The sequence below is a fragment of the Mauremys mutica genome, chromosome 3, assembly GCF_020497125.1.
Source record: "Mauremys mutica isolate MM-2020 ecotype Southern chromosome 3, ASM2049712v1, whole genome shotgun sequence".
In the NCBI taxonomy this organism is placed as follows: Eukaryota; Metazoa; Chordata; order Testudines; family Geoemydidae; genus Mauremys; species Mauremys mutica.
In genome coordinates this window covers 32,840,917-32,855,343 of record NC_059074.1, presented here as the reverse complement: position 1 = coordinate 32,855,343, position 14,427 = coordinate 32,840,917, and the positions used below count along the sequence as shown (strand labels likewise).

The 14,427-nt window shown below is 46.4% G+C and overlaps 1 protein-coding gene across 3 annotated transcripts in view; it reads right to left on the bottom strand.

The window, feature by feature from the left end:
• YWHAQ (tyrosine 3-monooxygenase/tryptophan 5-monooxygenase activation protein theta) overlaps window positions 1-14,164 on the bottom strand; it is a 44,159-nt gene extending 29,995 nt beyond the window's left edge. Inside the window, exons 1-2 of one of the 3 annotated variants that reach the window (XM_045010547.1) lie at window positions 14,022-14,164; window positions 5,138-5,516 (exon numbers count right to left, since the gene is read on the bottom strand). In XM_045010547.1, the coding sequence (XP_044866482.1) occupies window positions 5,138-5,431 (294 nt within the window). In that variant the 5' untranslated portion in view covers window positions 5,432-5,516; window positions 14,022-14,164. Of the gene's footprint in view, window positions 1-5,137; window positions 5,517-6,973; window positions 7,129-14,000 lie in introns of those variants that run through there. The other 2 variants (XM_045010546.1, XM_045010545.1) reach the window with 2 other exon arrangements.
• Window positions 14,165-14,427: the final 263 nt, after the last annotated feature.

Genomic DNA, 14,427 nt, shown 5'->3' with positions numbered 1-14,427 from the left:
GCCATTGGATCATGTTAAAACTTTGTATACTAGATTGAAGAGAACATTATATGGGGAACAAGCTTGATATGTACCTACAGAATCTGATCAAGTCATCCCTTAACCTTCTCTTTAAGCTGAAAAGGAGCTCTTTCTATATCACATAAGGCATGTTTTCCCTAATCCTTTCATCACTCTCATGGCTCTCCTCAGAACCCTGATCAAATGACTGTGCTTCCTGATGCATTTTTAAAAACTAGTAGCCACCATGTTAGTCTGGTAAGAAAGTCTTGTCAGCCATCATACAACAAGATTTGAGAGGTGGGATGACAGGTTTTTTTTAATGCTGTTTCCTGATTAAGTATCTGACCGCATGATTGACGCAAAGCAGCTACAATTTGAGGGATTTTAATACATAAAGCATGAAACAAGCAACATCAGCATCTTGAAAGTTAGCCATTTTTAAAATAAGATTTAGTGTCAGTACTGTCCCCACATTACCATACCAATTTATTTTCAATTTAAAAATCTCTTCCCTGTTGTATGAAAAGCCCCAACGAAGTGGGGATATAGAAACTGATATACAAAGTGTTATCTAATACAGAAAGTACACGAATTAAGCATAAAACAGTGAACCCTGTGAGAAATGTGTCATGTCCCTTGAAGGGTGAAGTACTAAAGACCTTGAAGTTGGTACAAGGTATCACAGAAGCCTGCCATATTGTGAAAAATCTCCATTTCCTTCTCCTCTCCATACAAAAAGCAGCAAAGCTAGGAATCAATACTAATATCAGTAGCATACAAGTAGCAATCAAAAGGTTCTCAGACACCATGTACTGTTGTTTATACTCTGCTACACCACACGTTAATTGCTTCTCAAAGGAAGGGTGCACCTAGTGCATTTGGAAGTATTCCATTTTTTAAAAACCTGAAAGCTGTAGCCATTTAGATGCACTGGATGATTGCGAAAGTAGCAATGTTTGTGCGCTAGAGCTTTGAGCATGCCATGCAAGTTTAACACTACATTTAACCATACTCATAAAATAAACAATCCGCAACTCCTACTTTTATCTTTATAATGAATAAAGAATTTTAGAATCAGTTATATAGAAATTAAGTTCTATGGCCTCCAAGTCTGGGGAATTGTGGGATCTTCAAAAGCACTCCAGTGACTTGGTAATTGTGTTCCTAAATCACTTAAGCACTTTTGAAAATTCCACACAGTTTTAGTCATTCAACAGTATCCAGTAGAACAATCAAGCAATTCAACCAGGTTTACTGAAAATTTCTCTGCTTATGGGCAGCAAATGACATTCAAACTGCAAGTTTTCTGCCAAAGCCATATGGTAACTGGGCCATGTTTTTGTTTCAATGACCATTCTCTTGCCTGAAGGATTAAACCCCCTGTCACCTGTGAAACTTCATCAAGATTATCTTGTTTTAAGTTCCATCTTCTGCTTTTGGGACACAATTAGCACCAATAACATCTTATCACACAGTTGTGACCAGCTCTGTGTCCAATGATGAGAGCTGTATGTGAATGGCTTGCAAGCAAGCAGGTAAAGTCAAAATGAAATTAAGAATTTTAAACAGCCTGCAGTAGAAGTATTTCAGTGGAGCTAAGAATAGTAAAGTAATTTTATTTATTTATTATTATTATTATTCAACTAGAAGAGCTGGAGCACTCTTTAGGGAAAAAAGGAACGTCAGACTATGTTACAGCATTTTAGTTACTTAACCACAGTAGAACCTCACACTTATGAACACCTCAGGAATGGAGGTTGTTTGTTACTCTGAACAAAATGTCATTGTTCTTTCAGATGTCTACAACTGAACAATGACTTAATACAGCTTTGAAACTTTACTATGCAGAAGAAAAATGATGCTTTTAACCATCTTAATTTAAATGAAATAAGCACAGAAACAGTTTACTTACCTGTTACTTGTCAATTTTTTTTTTTTAAAAGTAGTTTATGGCTAATATGTTGTATTTGCCTTTTTTGGGGAGAGGTGGTGGTGGGGTGTCATTGCAGCTGTCTGATTGTATACTTCCAATTCCAAATGAGGTGTGCGGTTGACTGGTCAGTTCGTAACTCTGGTGTTCGTAACTGTGAGGTTCTACTGCTGCATGTAAAATACTGCTAAGATTATTTATAAATGCAGATTTCTAGAACAGCATGTATGAATTTCTGAAAGCTGAGCTGTATAGACAGCAACAAAGCTTTTTTTGGTTTGTTAGTAACATAACTGGGTAATAGCAGCCACCTACTGCACCCAAAATATCCACTCGTTTTAGATCGCAACAGTTTAGTGACTGACAAGGAACCCTTCCATATTGTTTGCAAGCAGTTACTGCACTTACCACAGACTAGACTACAAAGAAGTTTTACACTACATGATAACCTCTGAGAGGTAGCTTACCCAGAGTAGGAACTTAATGTTCCTGGAAACCAGGAATATCTTGAAGTTTGATTAAAAGCTATGATATGCTGAAGGGGGCTCACCAGAGCACTTTTTGTTCCTTCTCTAATTCATATGCAAGCACTGGGAAATTTGTTCTTTATAGTGGCAGTTTCAATCTTTCAGCTGCTGACTCATGGAACAGAGTAGCAACAGAATGAAGTAGGTAACGGAAAGGAAAATAGGGTAAAACTACAGATGGTGCTGGGAGCAGCAGTATCACAGCTAGCAGTGAAAACTGATAATAAACCCCTTTCCCCCACTACAGGAAGATGTGCATCTTTGTTTTTGCTGATGCCAGGGAACAGGAAAAGCATGTGGCTTTGTAGGTTTCTGTCTTCACTACTTCCTGCAGACTTTAGGGGCAAATGAAAGCAGGCAGTTGCCAATGAGGCCCCAGACAAGAGCACAGGGAGCACATGCAGTGAAATTGGGGTAAGTTTACTGGGATATGTGCAAACATCACCTTTGTGAACATTACACATTTGCACTACATACACCAATTGATTAGGGTAACTTCAGCATAGACAAGCCAAAAGGGCTCAATGCTCACATCTCATTCAGTTCCAGAGCCACTAGATCAGGTGTGGCCAACCTGAGCCTGAGAAGGAGCCAGAATTTACCAATATACATTGCCAAAGAGCCACAGTAATATGTCAGCAGCTCCTCTCTCCCTCCCACTCACAGCACCTCCCGCCCACCAGCAGCCCCACTGATCAGCCCCCCCCTCCCCATCAGCTGTTTTGTGGCATGCAGGAGGCTCTGGGGGGAGGGGGAGGAGTGAGGGCATGGCAGGAAGGGGTGGAGTGGGGGCAGAGCCAGGGGCTGAGCAGTGAGCACCCTCTGGCACACTGGAAAGTTGGCACCTGTAGCTCCAGCCCTGGAGTCAGTGCCTATACAAGGAGCTGCATATTAACTTCTGAAGAGCCACAGGTTGGCCAGCCCTGCACTAGACCACTTATAGAAGCATCTATTAAGATGAAGTAACAAAACAGGATGAGACAGTTTATCATAAAACCTCTTGAGAATTCAATTTGACAGGAAGTAAAGGCACAAGGGGGTAAAAGTCTCAAAGTCTGGAGGGTTGGTTGCGTGTATGAATCCCAACACACTGGTGGCTAGATTGGATCACAGAAGAGGAGAGATGATTTGAGGGAGCCCCATTGTAAAATACTGGCAACACATCAGTAAGTCTAATTAGAATTCTGTCACAGGAAACAAGAATCAGTCTAAACCTGTGGTTTATGAGTCATACTATTTAAAAAAAAAATGAAGCTTTAGCAAGTTTTAACCATGCCTGAAACAGTAGAATTTTTTTTAAAGAAATGAAATACTACTTTTTCCTTAATACACTTAAAAGGTAATTGTCTTGACTGATTTACCAAGTAGTTTCAAATAAATCTTTATAAGAAAACTGCTTAGAATTGTTAGACTAGATTTTTAACTCAGAAAAAAAATTCTAGGTGGCAGCAAACATTGGAACATATAAGTATTTCCACACAACCCAGGAAGATGTTCCCCTTGTCAGAGGAGCTAGAATTCTTGGCTTGATTTTGCTTCTCAATTACTACCGAAAGAGACAGCAATAACTACAAGTCTCCTAATCCAAGTGAGTACAAGTTTACCTCCTGGTTAAACTAGAAATACTACTTTATTTTTAAGAACTTGCTATCACCTCTTCCTGTCCTAAGATGCCTGACATATTAGATACGACTTAAAATGTTATTTTATCATTACATTGGTAATAAAGTATTCAAGATTATTTGCTACATGTTTCCAACTGCATTACACATCTAGCTTTCTGCAGCCAGAACTTTCATTGATCATGTGGAATAGGGTGCTGCACCTTCTGCATTGCCGATACAGATTCAGCCCCCACTGTAATGCAGTATATTTGCACCATTGCGAACATCTAGAAGACATGGGCACTGCTCCCCTCCCCTCAAAATAGATATATGGGCATTTCTGTACTCTTGTATTAATATTCATCTGCAGTACCTCTTACAAGCTTAAATCTTTGTAGTTTTGCATTATTCCACAATGACTGCATCTTTACCATACAAGGCAGTCTGAAGAGTACATCTGCAGGTGCAGGAAGCCTAATTTTCTACAGATTTAATATTTACATCTTCACTGAGGATGACTTTTTATATTTTATACAATATACATTTTATTCAAGACCCCCTCTAAAGCTATTCAACTTCTTACAAGTCTCCTCTTGACCTGAGGTAACACAGAAGTTTGTGACCACCACTCAACTGAGCACACCAAAGCAGATAATTCAGTTATCACTCAGCTAATCTGGATGCTTACAACTATTTTATTAATCAAGAACCACAAAAGGAAGAAAGCAGCTTTCTTGTTTTTCCTTCCAACCCTGTTACTGCAGACAGATGAGCGTACTTGCACGATGGTGCAGACGAACTTGAGCTCAAATCCTCCTATAGCCCCCATAACTACAAGACATTGCTGCATATTGATCTCACCCCTGCCCCCATCTTCCTTTCCCACACTTCACCATGACAATATCCCTGCATCCTTCTGCTGAATGGTGCAATAGCTTACCCCACACCCCAACATAGTGTCACACATAGATCTCCAACACTCAAACCTACGATCTCACTCCCAAGCACAGAGGTATGTACAGATCTCTTCTGCGTCAAGGGTTACGAGATGTATCCCCAGTTCCCCAACTCACCAGCACAGTGGTGCAGATGGACCTGAGCTCAGACTCCACCTTCTCCCGATAGTCCTTGACAAGCTGCATCTTCTTGTCGTTGGTGTCTGTTTTCTGCTCAATGCTAGAGATGACCCTCCAGGCAGAGCGCCGCCCCCCCACTACGTTCTTGTAGGCCACCGAGAGCAGGTTGCGCTCCTCGTTGGATAACTCGGCACCCTGTTCGGTTACTGCCTTCATGCAGGTGGCCATATCATCATAGCGCTCAGCCTGCTCAGCCAGCTTGGCTTTCTGGATCATCTCGGTCTTCTCCATGGTGGCTGGCAGTGGGGAAAGCGCAGCAAGGCAAAAGGAGAGGCTGGGACTGTCACACTGTCAAGAGGAAAAGGCACCTCAAAACCTGTCAGGGAGGAAACAGATTAGCCATGTCTCTGGGAGCCAAGAGCTGCAAAACACCACACTTTGCCCCTCCCCAAAACTGAGAAGACACCAAACCAACCATCTCCCCAGGAACCAAGAATCACAGGCCACAAGTGGTCCCCACCACACCACCACCCTAACAGCTATCCTGGAATGAAGAATCCTAGGCCTATACAACCAGCTCATTTCACAGGGAATTGGTTACAGGAGAGGGGAAGTGCACCTATCTCCAGAGCCTCTAAGGAAGGTTAATAACCTGGACCACCAGGACAGGAGAAAAGATAACTCAATCTCTCCCCACAGGAGACCAATCTAGAGACCAGATGGTGGAAAGAGGCACTCCAGCCTCTTCAGAATGGCTTTTGTCTCCACCTCCACTTTCCTCCCTCTCACCCCTGTGTGCACTAGCAGGGCTTGCAGTCTGTGGTTAGTCAAGATATTAGAGGGGGGGAGGGGAAGAAACAGACGGATGGAAGTCATTAACCCACAGGGGCCATCCCCAGGAGCCTTGCCCAAATCCTTCCCTCTAGGCGTGGGGGTCAGAGTGGTTTGCCTGAAGGTGGGAGCACTGGGGAGGGGCAGTAAAAGAACCACCAGCCCCAGGGTAGCCACAGGACGACGAACAGGCCCAGAGGACACGGGGAGGAGAAGGCGGTTATCTAGTGCGTGTCTGGGAACACAATGGCCCCGAAAAGCGAGAATCCGAGGACAAGGGTAGCAATCCGTGCTCCCGCGAGGCAAGCAGGGGCACCGGGAGGGGCGCCCGTTGTGGGCGGACTGGGCAGACACGTGGGGAAGGGGTGCCCCCGAGATGAAGAGACAGAATAAGGGAACCTTTGTCCCTTGGCGAAGGAGGGGGCGCGGGACCAGGCCGGGAGACCACGGGGAGCCTTTCCCTAGAGCAAAGAGAGGGGATGAGGCGCCGGGACTGGGACAAGCGGATCCGCGTCCCCAGCGCGAGGCAAGGGTGGAAGCCCCCTACCCGAGCCTCCCCGGGGGGGGGGGGGGAGACCGAGACTCTATCCCTCGGGAGAGGGCGGGGACGGGGGAGTCCCATCCCCCTGGGGGGCGCGGCGAACAGGACTCGCTCAGGCCGGGTGGGTGGGGTCTGGAGGCTCAGGCCGGAGCGGGCGGGGGAGAGGCAATTCCGTCCACGCCTTGGGCCCGGCCCGGCGGCCTCCCGGGGAGAACGGGGCTCGGCAGCTCTCTCCGGGGCAGGGCACGACCCCTGCCCGGGTAGGCGGGAGGAGCTGCCACCCGGCGGGGGCGGGCGAAGGGGAAAGCGTGGTGTCCCGGCGGCCCCGCCGGGCGTGAAATGGCGGCGGCGCTGGCGGCATCTCCCGCTCCCCGACGCGGCTGGGGACTCCGCGCCGCTCTCACAAAATGGAGGACGCGGCGACCCCTCTCATCCCCGTCGCCGACCCCGGCTCCGCTCACCTGGGTCCGCTCCGCTAGGCCGAGCCGGCTGGCGCCGCTAGATCGGGTGCGCTCCGCTCGGGGCTGGGGCGAGGAGAAAGAGCCGCTCCCGTCTCAAGCGAGAGCCAGCGCTAAAGGGCGTTGGCACAGGCAACCCTACCCGCTGCCAGACCCGCGCTCACACGGCCAATCCGAACGCCTGCTCCGAGCCGGGACCCACCCCCCGCTTGCTATTAGCCAATCCAGACGTAGCGCGCCGCCGCGGGGGCGGGCACAGGCGGGGCGCAAGCTCGGTTGGCCCGTGGGCTGCGGCTGGGGCCACGGGGTTTCCTCCAATTAGATCCAGGGTGAGCTAACGTCACTGTCACCATGGTGATACTGCTACAACCCCCCCTTCCACGCCCTGCCCTGGCACTGCGAGCCAAGTCTGGGCGCGGCACGAGACAGTGCGGAGGCGCGACTGGGGCGGCTCGTGCTGCTGCGGCTGGGAGGGGGAGGGGGAGGGGGAGGGGGAGGGGGAGACTCGGAGGCCGGAGAGCGGGTGGAAGCGTGGGAAGCGGGGGGTGGGTATTGCTCGGGGAAGCGTGCACCGACAGAGGGGAGCTGGGGGTGAGTGCTATGGAGAGTGTGCACCGATAGAGAGTGGGTGTTACAGGGGGGAGCGTGCACCGATAGAGGGGAGCAGCTGGGGGTGAGTGCTGAGGGGAGTGTGCCCCGATAGAGAGTGGGTGTTACAAGGGGGAGCGTGCACCGATAGAGGGGAGCAGCTGGGGGTGAGTGCTGAGGGGAGTGTGCACCGATAGAGAGTGGGTGTTACAAGGGGGAGCGTGCACCGATAGAGAGGAGCTGGGGTTGAGTGCTGAGGGAGGAGCACGCACTGATAGAGGGGAGCAGGGCGTGGGTGTTGTACAGGGAAGCATGCACTGATAGACGGGAGCTGGAGGATGGATGCTGAGGGAGGAGCATGCACTGATAGAGGCGAGCTGCGGGGGGGGGGGTTACTGAGGGGGGACCGTGCACTGATAGAGGGTTGTTGAGGGGGGAGCATGCACTGATAGAGCGGAGCTGGGCATGGATGTTGCACAGGGAAGTGTGTACTGATAGATTGGTGTTGAGAGGGGAGCGTGCACTGGTAGAAAGAAGCTGGAGGATAGATGCTGAGGGGTGAGTGTGGACTGATAGAGAAGGACATGGGGGTGGGTGCTCAGAGTGCAGCGTGCATAACGGAGAGCTGGAGGATGGATGTTGAAGGGGGAGAATACACTGATAGACGGGAGCTGGAGGATGGATGCTGAGGGAGGAGTATGCACTGATAGAGGCGAGCTGCGGGGGGGGGTTACTGAGGGGGGAGCGTGCACTGATAGAGGGGTGTTGAGGGGGGAGCATGCACTGATAGAGCGGAGCTGGGCATGGATGTTGCACAGGGAAGTGTATACTGATAGATTGGTGTTGAGAGGGGAGCGTGCACTGGTAGAAAGAAACTGGAGGATAGATGCTGAGGGGTGAGTGTGGACTGATAGAGAAGGACGTGGGGGTGGGTGCTCAGAGTGCAGCGTGCATAACGGAGAGCTGGAGGATGGATGTTGAAGGGGGAGCATGCACTGATAGAGGGGAACTGGGTGGTTGCTGATGGGGGTGGGTGTAGTGATAGAGGGGAACTGGGGGTGGGTATTGCACGGGGAAGCATGCACAGATAGACGGGAGCTGGGGGATGGATGCTGAGGGGGAAGCATGCAAGGATAGAGGGGAGCTTGGGTGGGTAGAAGTGATGGAATGTGCTGAGAGTTATATAGATATGAAGGCTAGTTAAGTGTCAGTGCTGTTGGAAGTTTAGGGTGCTGTGGAAGTAGGTACTGGGGATCAGATTGCTACTGAGGATATGGCAATGGGTATTGAAGGGCCAATGAGCTGCTGGAGGTGGGTTCTGGGGTAGTTGGGAGCTGTTGTAGCCATTGGTGGCTTCTGGGATGCATGGGGTGGTGGATGGTATTGCTAGACAATAGGGTCTGCTCTACAGGTAAGTGTGAGGGAAATGGGTGGGTGATGCTGGACAGATTCGGTGCGGATGTGCTTGGGGAAATAATAGATGGCTGTTGGGAGGTGTGCAGAATGAGTGTGTGTTGCTGGTTGGTAGCTGGGCATTAGAATGTGTTGGGGGGATGGGTGGGAGATGTGAGGGAATGAAAGCAGCTTTAAAAATTCAAAAATTATTTTCTCCTCCACCTCAACAATAGTCTCTTTCTGTCCTGGGTTTTGATGATGATGATCAGCAGAAGTAAATGAGCAAGGTTTTTAGGCTTTTTTTTTTTCTCTTGTGGATTTGGTGGGGATAGTTTGTAGGGGTTATTTCAAGAGGGGTGTAGACTTGAGTGGATAAGTTTATCTTTTTCCTTAGGTGGAGGTGAAAGATCCATAGGACAAATAAAAAATGGTGGATTGAGTTTTCCTTGATTTTAGGCCTTGTCACCAGTCTTTGACCTCTCAGGGGCAGGAGCATGGGGTTGATGATGCAGACAAGAATTCCTCTCTTGCCGATAATTAGACACTCATGATGGAGGGAGTAATGTCCTTTTGGAGGGGTTGGTCTGGGGTAGGAGGAGTTTCCTGGGGTAAGAGGAGGGGCCAGGGAGAAAAAAGGTAGGAAAGGGGTTGGGATAAATTCCTCCCCGTTTCTTAACCTAATGATGGCATTTTGAAGATGTTTGGTAATCTTTAGTATAAAGGCAAGAGCCTCAGGAAAAGGGAAGAAGGGATGGATTTTTTTCTCTCTGCTGATTGGAAGATAGGGTATTAATAGAAATGGGTTTTGCAGCCAGCCCTGGAGGTCCTTAGTCTGACAACCAGCTATGTCCCTCCAGGGTGTCCAAGAAGGTGGAACAACTGTGCTGTGCACTGTTGATACAAAGGCTTGGAATGAGGGGCTTGGTTGTAAAGCTTAGGGTTCTTTGATCCCTGTGGTAATGGGTTGGGGAGACAAGGCAGGAAGAAATCCTGGTTTAAACAAGAAATTGTTTAGTTTCTATTTCATTGGTTGATCTAGAGGTTGGGAGTATTGGTGGACAAATATTCCAATCTTATGCTCATACTAGCTGTTGTATATAAGATTGATGGTTAATAAAGTGTCATCTGTCCATGATTTCATTAAGGATGACCCTGCCCCACCAGTCTTGCATGCATTTCTTAAATGCTGATTGAATGATCCTTCTGGACAAGTTTTGGCATAGTTGATTCTAGACAAGCATTGGGTACAGCATGAGCCTAAAAGGAAGTGATGAAGAGATACTGTGGATGTGTTCTTTGCAGCCAATCTGAAATGCAGGAGGTCTCCTACCTCAAATTAGTTAAATTAAATGAATTAAATGCATACTTGTGTGAGTCCTGGGACTTATTCTAATGGGCAAATCATCCTGCTGCATTGCAAAGTCCCTGCATGAGCTAATAGTTTCTCACCACAGTGGTTTTGGAATTGTCAAAGATGACAACGCTCAGTAACTTAAACATCCATCTCAGATGATGAGTTTTCTATATCAGCTCAGGATTTCATGGGTACCATGGAGATGAAGGAATTATTGTCTCAAATTCTTGATTTATTGTTTAGCTAGGCCTGGAGATTAGGCATTTGGATATTAAATCTATGTCATGGACTAATCATTACCTACCTCTTGTGGTTTGAGTTTGGGACGCATCTATTCTCCACAAGGGACTGGTTGATAATACAACCTATGAAGTTAATCGAATGGGAACTCTTCCAGAAGGCCCAAAGGGAAGATATGTTATATTCAACAGATTTGGGGACTTGGTAGGATTTATGTTAATCTACTATTTTCAGTCATTGATGGGGTGGCCCTAGTGCCCTCGCCTTCAGCTATGTCCTTACTGATCACCTTGATTTACAGATGAAGTGAGAGTGAAGACTGTTAGAACACCAGTGACAGAAGTCATGTCCTGAAACTGACCAAGTGCACTACAAAAGCTTTTTGAATTCTTATGTCATGGCTCTGGAGGAGACAGACAAATGTCTGCACCATGGAGTCTGCAAAGTGCTGTTCAGTGGATTTTGAATGATGACAGTTGGGTTAATCCAAGCTATCTTTATTCAATGTCCCAACTCAAAAAGGTTAGGAAATGCCCGAATTAAGGTTGCCCATGCAACTTTAATTTGGTCCTCTTCTGTGTATGCATTGTGATACAGTTTTTATTTACATGATCACATACTGTTTTTCCCCAGGACCCTGACCTTGTTTAGTACACTGGGAGGATGGTGTTCAGAGAATGGGTAGCCATTCAGCATAAGTTTAGCAAAATTATAAACAACTGAAAACAGAATCTTATGCTGGAAAGTGTCAGACAACCTTAAATATAGGTGCGCTTCCTGCACCACTACTTGTATCTTATCCAATTGAGCCACTGCTGCTGAACCCTACCCAGTGCTTACTTGAGACTGAGGCTTGGATGAGAGCTGGTTGCATGAAACTCGCTGGATAAGACTGACATGATGCTGATAGGCTGAGAGAAAGAACTGGAAGATATGGCAAGGGTTATTTTGATCCTTCATTGGAGGGTTTATGCTAGCCCTTTGTAATTAGAGCTTGCAAGATGGGAGTATTGTTGCATCCCCACCTGCTATTATATGATCATATACAGCAGTGATCAAGAAAACTCTCCTCAGTCTCCAACAGGCCTGGGGGATATAATTGTTTCTTTTAGTTGCAAACCTTGCTACTATAATCTATGCTTTTGTCTTCTCAAACTAAATTTCACCTTAAATCATCCTGGAAACTGAATGCAGCAGCTCACTTATAAAGCAGTGCATCTGTTTGAGAGCACCAGCTCATCAGAATCTGCACTGGCTTCCTATTAGTTTCCCGTTGAATTAAGGTGTTGTCCTATAAAGCCTGAAATGACTTGTGATCTAGCTACTTGAGTGACCTTTCCCCCCTCCCCCCTCCATCAGATCCTGCGATGGCTTAAAGTATAAAAGAGAGTGAGTTGCCAGCAGGGCATTATCTGTTTGGAGCCCTCAGCTTTGTAACCCACACCAGTACCACAAATCTGTTGAAGTTCAGGGCATATGCAAGATCCACTCTCTTTATGCAGGCTTTTGGAGAGGGTAGGGTGTAATGCAGACTGACAATAGTGGGCACCATGAAGTACTGTTTTAGTTTGTTATGGTTCTTTTTTTGATGTTTAGGGTTAGGAGAAGCTTTGTCTTGTTTCATTATGCTGTATTTTTAATTCATGGCACAGGTGCTGGAGCTTGAGATACCTGCTTTTCTATATATAAGTGTACATTAAAAGGATTAAATTAAAAAAAAAAACTATACAGGTGTAGAACCCTGAGGCAAAGGAAAGATATGGCCGAGAAATCATCTGCTACCAAATCAGTCATGTAGTAGTGACCAATGATTACATCAAACCCACTGTGCAATATTGTATCTACTGGTGATGAAGACTACAGAGCATTTTAGCTTTGCTAACACTTGCGTAGCTTCTTCATTATTGGAATAAAGTGGGTGCTTCTAGGAGAAGGGGCTGCTGTAGGAAACTTGTGCGAGGAAGGTTAGTGTTGCTACTCATGCATACTGTTTCCTGTAGCTGGGAAGTTGGGTCTCAGGAGCTTGAAAGTGCTGTGGGGGAGATGGGCCTAGGGGAGAGTGCTGGTACAGCTTGAATGTTGCTGGTGGGTGCTGTTCGTACAGTTTGATTTGTGCTGCTGAGGGAAAGGTTTTGCTGTTGCTGCTGAGTATTGATTGCTGCTGTTTTGGGTGGGTGGAGCTATGGGGTGATATTGATGACTGTGCTTGTGTACAAAACCCCCAGCTAGCCCTGAGTCTAAAGCTCTTTTTTTCCGTTGTCATAACAGCAACGATGTTACATTCAACCCCTGGCTCCCGGGTGAAATAGTTATTTGTTGGTTACATTCATCCAGTTCTCCCCATCATGCTTCCGTCTTCTGTAGAGAATGCATTAAAACAGTGGATAAAAGCCCTTGGGAGTAGGGGGCAGAGGGATAAAGTATCCATGTGAGATGTCCACTTGCCCCTCTGGAGTAGCCATCTCTGTCCTCCCTCCACATGGCCTGTCTGAACTGTGAGGAACAGAGGACACTGGCTAGGCACAGAGCTGTTTCCCTTTCCACACTGTTGGTGGAATTGAAATTTGTGAATAAAACATAAAAGGGAGGAGAAGGGAAGTGCAACACTCAGAAGGAATATTGTACACTCGTACAATAAGAAGCACAGGTAAATTAATGCTGCGTTTCAGTACTGTGCTTTGTGAGTCCCAGCAGAGGGGATCCCAAAGCACTAGTGCTGAGATATGCTGCCGCTGCTGGGAGGAGGGCCCGAAGAGAACAGCAGTAAGAGAATTCCTCCATGAAGGTCCATAGGGCTCGAAACAAGATTTCTGCAGATCCTCACTTTTTTTTTTTCCCCCATCTGACCTGGCCCCAACAAGAGTGAGTTGAGAATGGGAGAGCGTGGAGCCAAACAGCTATACAAAAAAAACTTGTCTTTAAATGGAATGGAAACATATACCCTAGTAATGGCATTTTTTCTAAGCTATATGCAACTTCCTCTGCTCAAATAATAATAAAGATGCATGAAGGAGCTGAGATGGCAACACGCAGTGAGATTTTCAAGTTATCTTCCTGTAACTTTCTCAACTGGTGGCAACAATAAGGGCCATGATTTTTGGATAAATGCTACTAATTTTCCCCTTATGGTGATTTGATTATTTTTTCATTACAAGTTAATTATAGGACTAGCTTTTACCCATGAAAAATTGCCCATGTTGTGGGATTGCACCATTAAGCTCAGTCATTTCTGAACAGTTCACTGTGGAGTGAGGAGATTGTTAGAATCATACAATGCATATTTCACAACAGATATTTTCATTCATAAATTTCCAACTCGTTTGCTACATTGCCAATGGTAATAACAGCAGAAATGAAAGTGCATGAGACATAAATACAAAGTGTGCAGGACAAACAGCATAAAATCCACACACAATTTGCATGTTTACAGGGGACACAGAAAACAAGACTTACACATGTGGAGGGAGTTGGTACCTGTGAACACTTCATGGGTTGGTGGATTAGTAATTTTAGAGGTAGCTCCTCCTCTTCCACCCTTTGCCTCTCCACTTCCTTCTCTTCATGTCTCCTTAACCTCTCTTTGCAGCTGCCTTATAAATAGTTTGTTGCCAAATGGTGAGATTGTGACATCAGAGATAACTGTTGCATCAACCACTTAAGGGGCTGTGAAGTTAGAAGTGAGTGGGTGATGTGAGGGAGGGGAAAAGGACATGTACACAGACCAACGTAGCTAATTGTATGTACATTTGTGTACTCTTAAAAAACTATTTTAGAAGAACAAACCAAGTCCAGGTGGTGGGGTTTTTTTTTTTTAAAGTTGATTGCAAACAAAATAATCACTTTAAGATACTGGAAGGTTAAGGGATATCATTAGTATAAT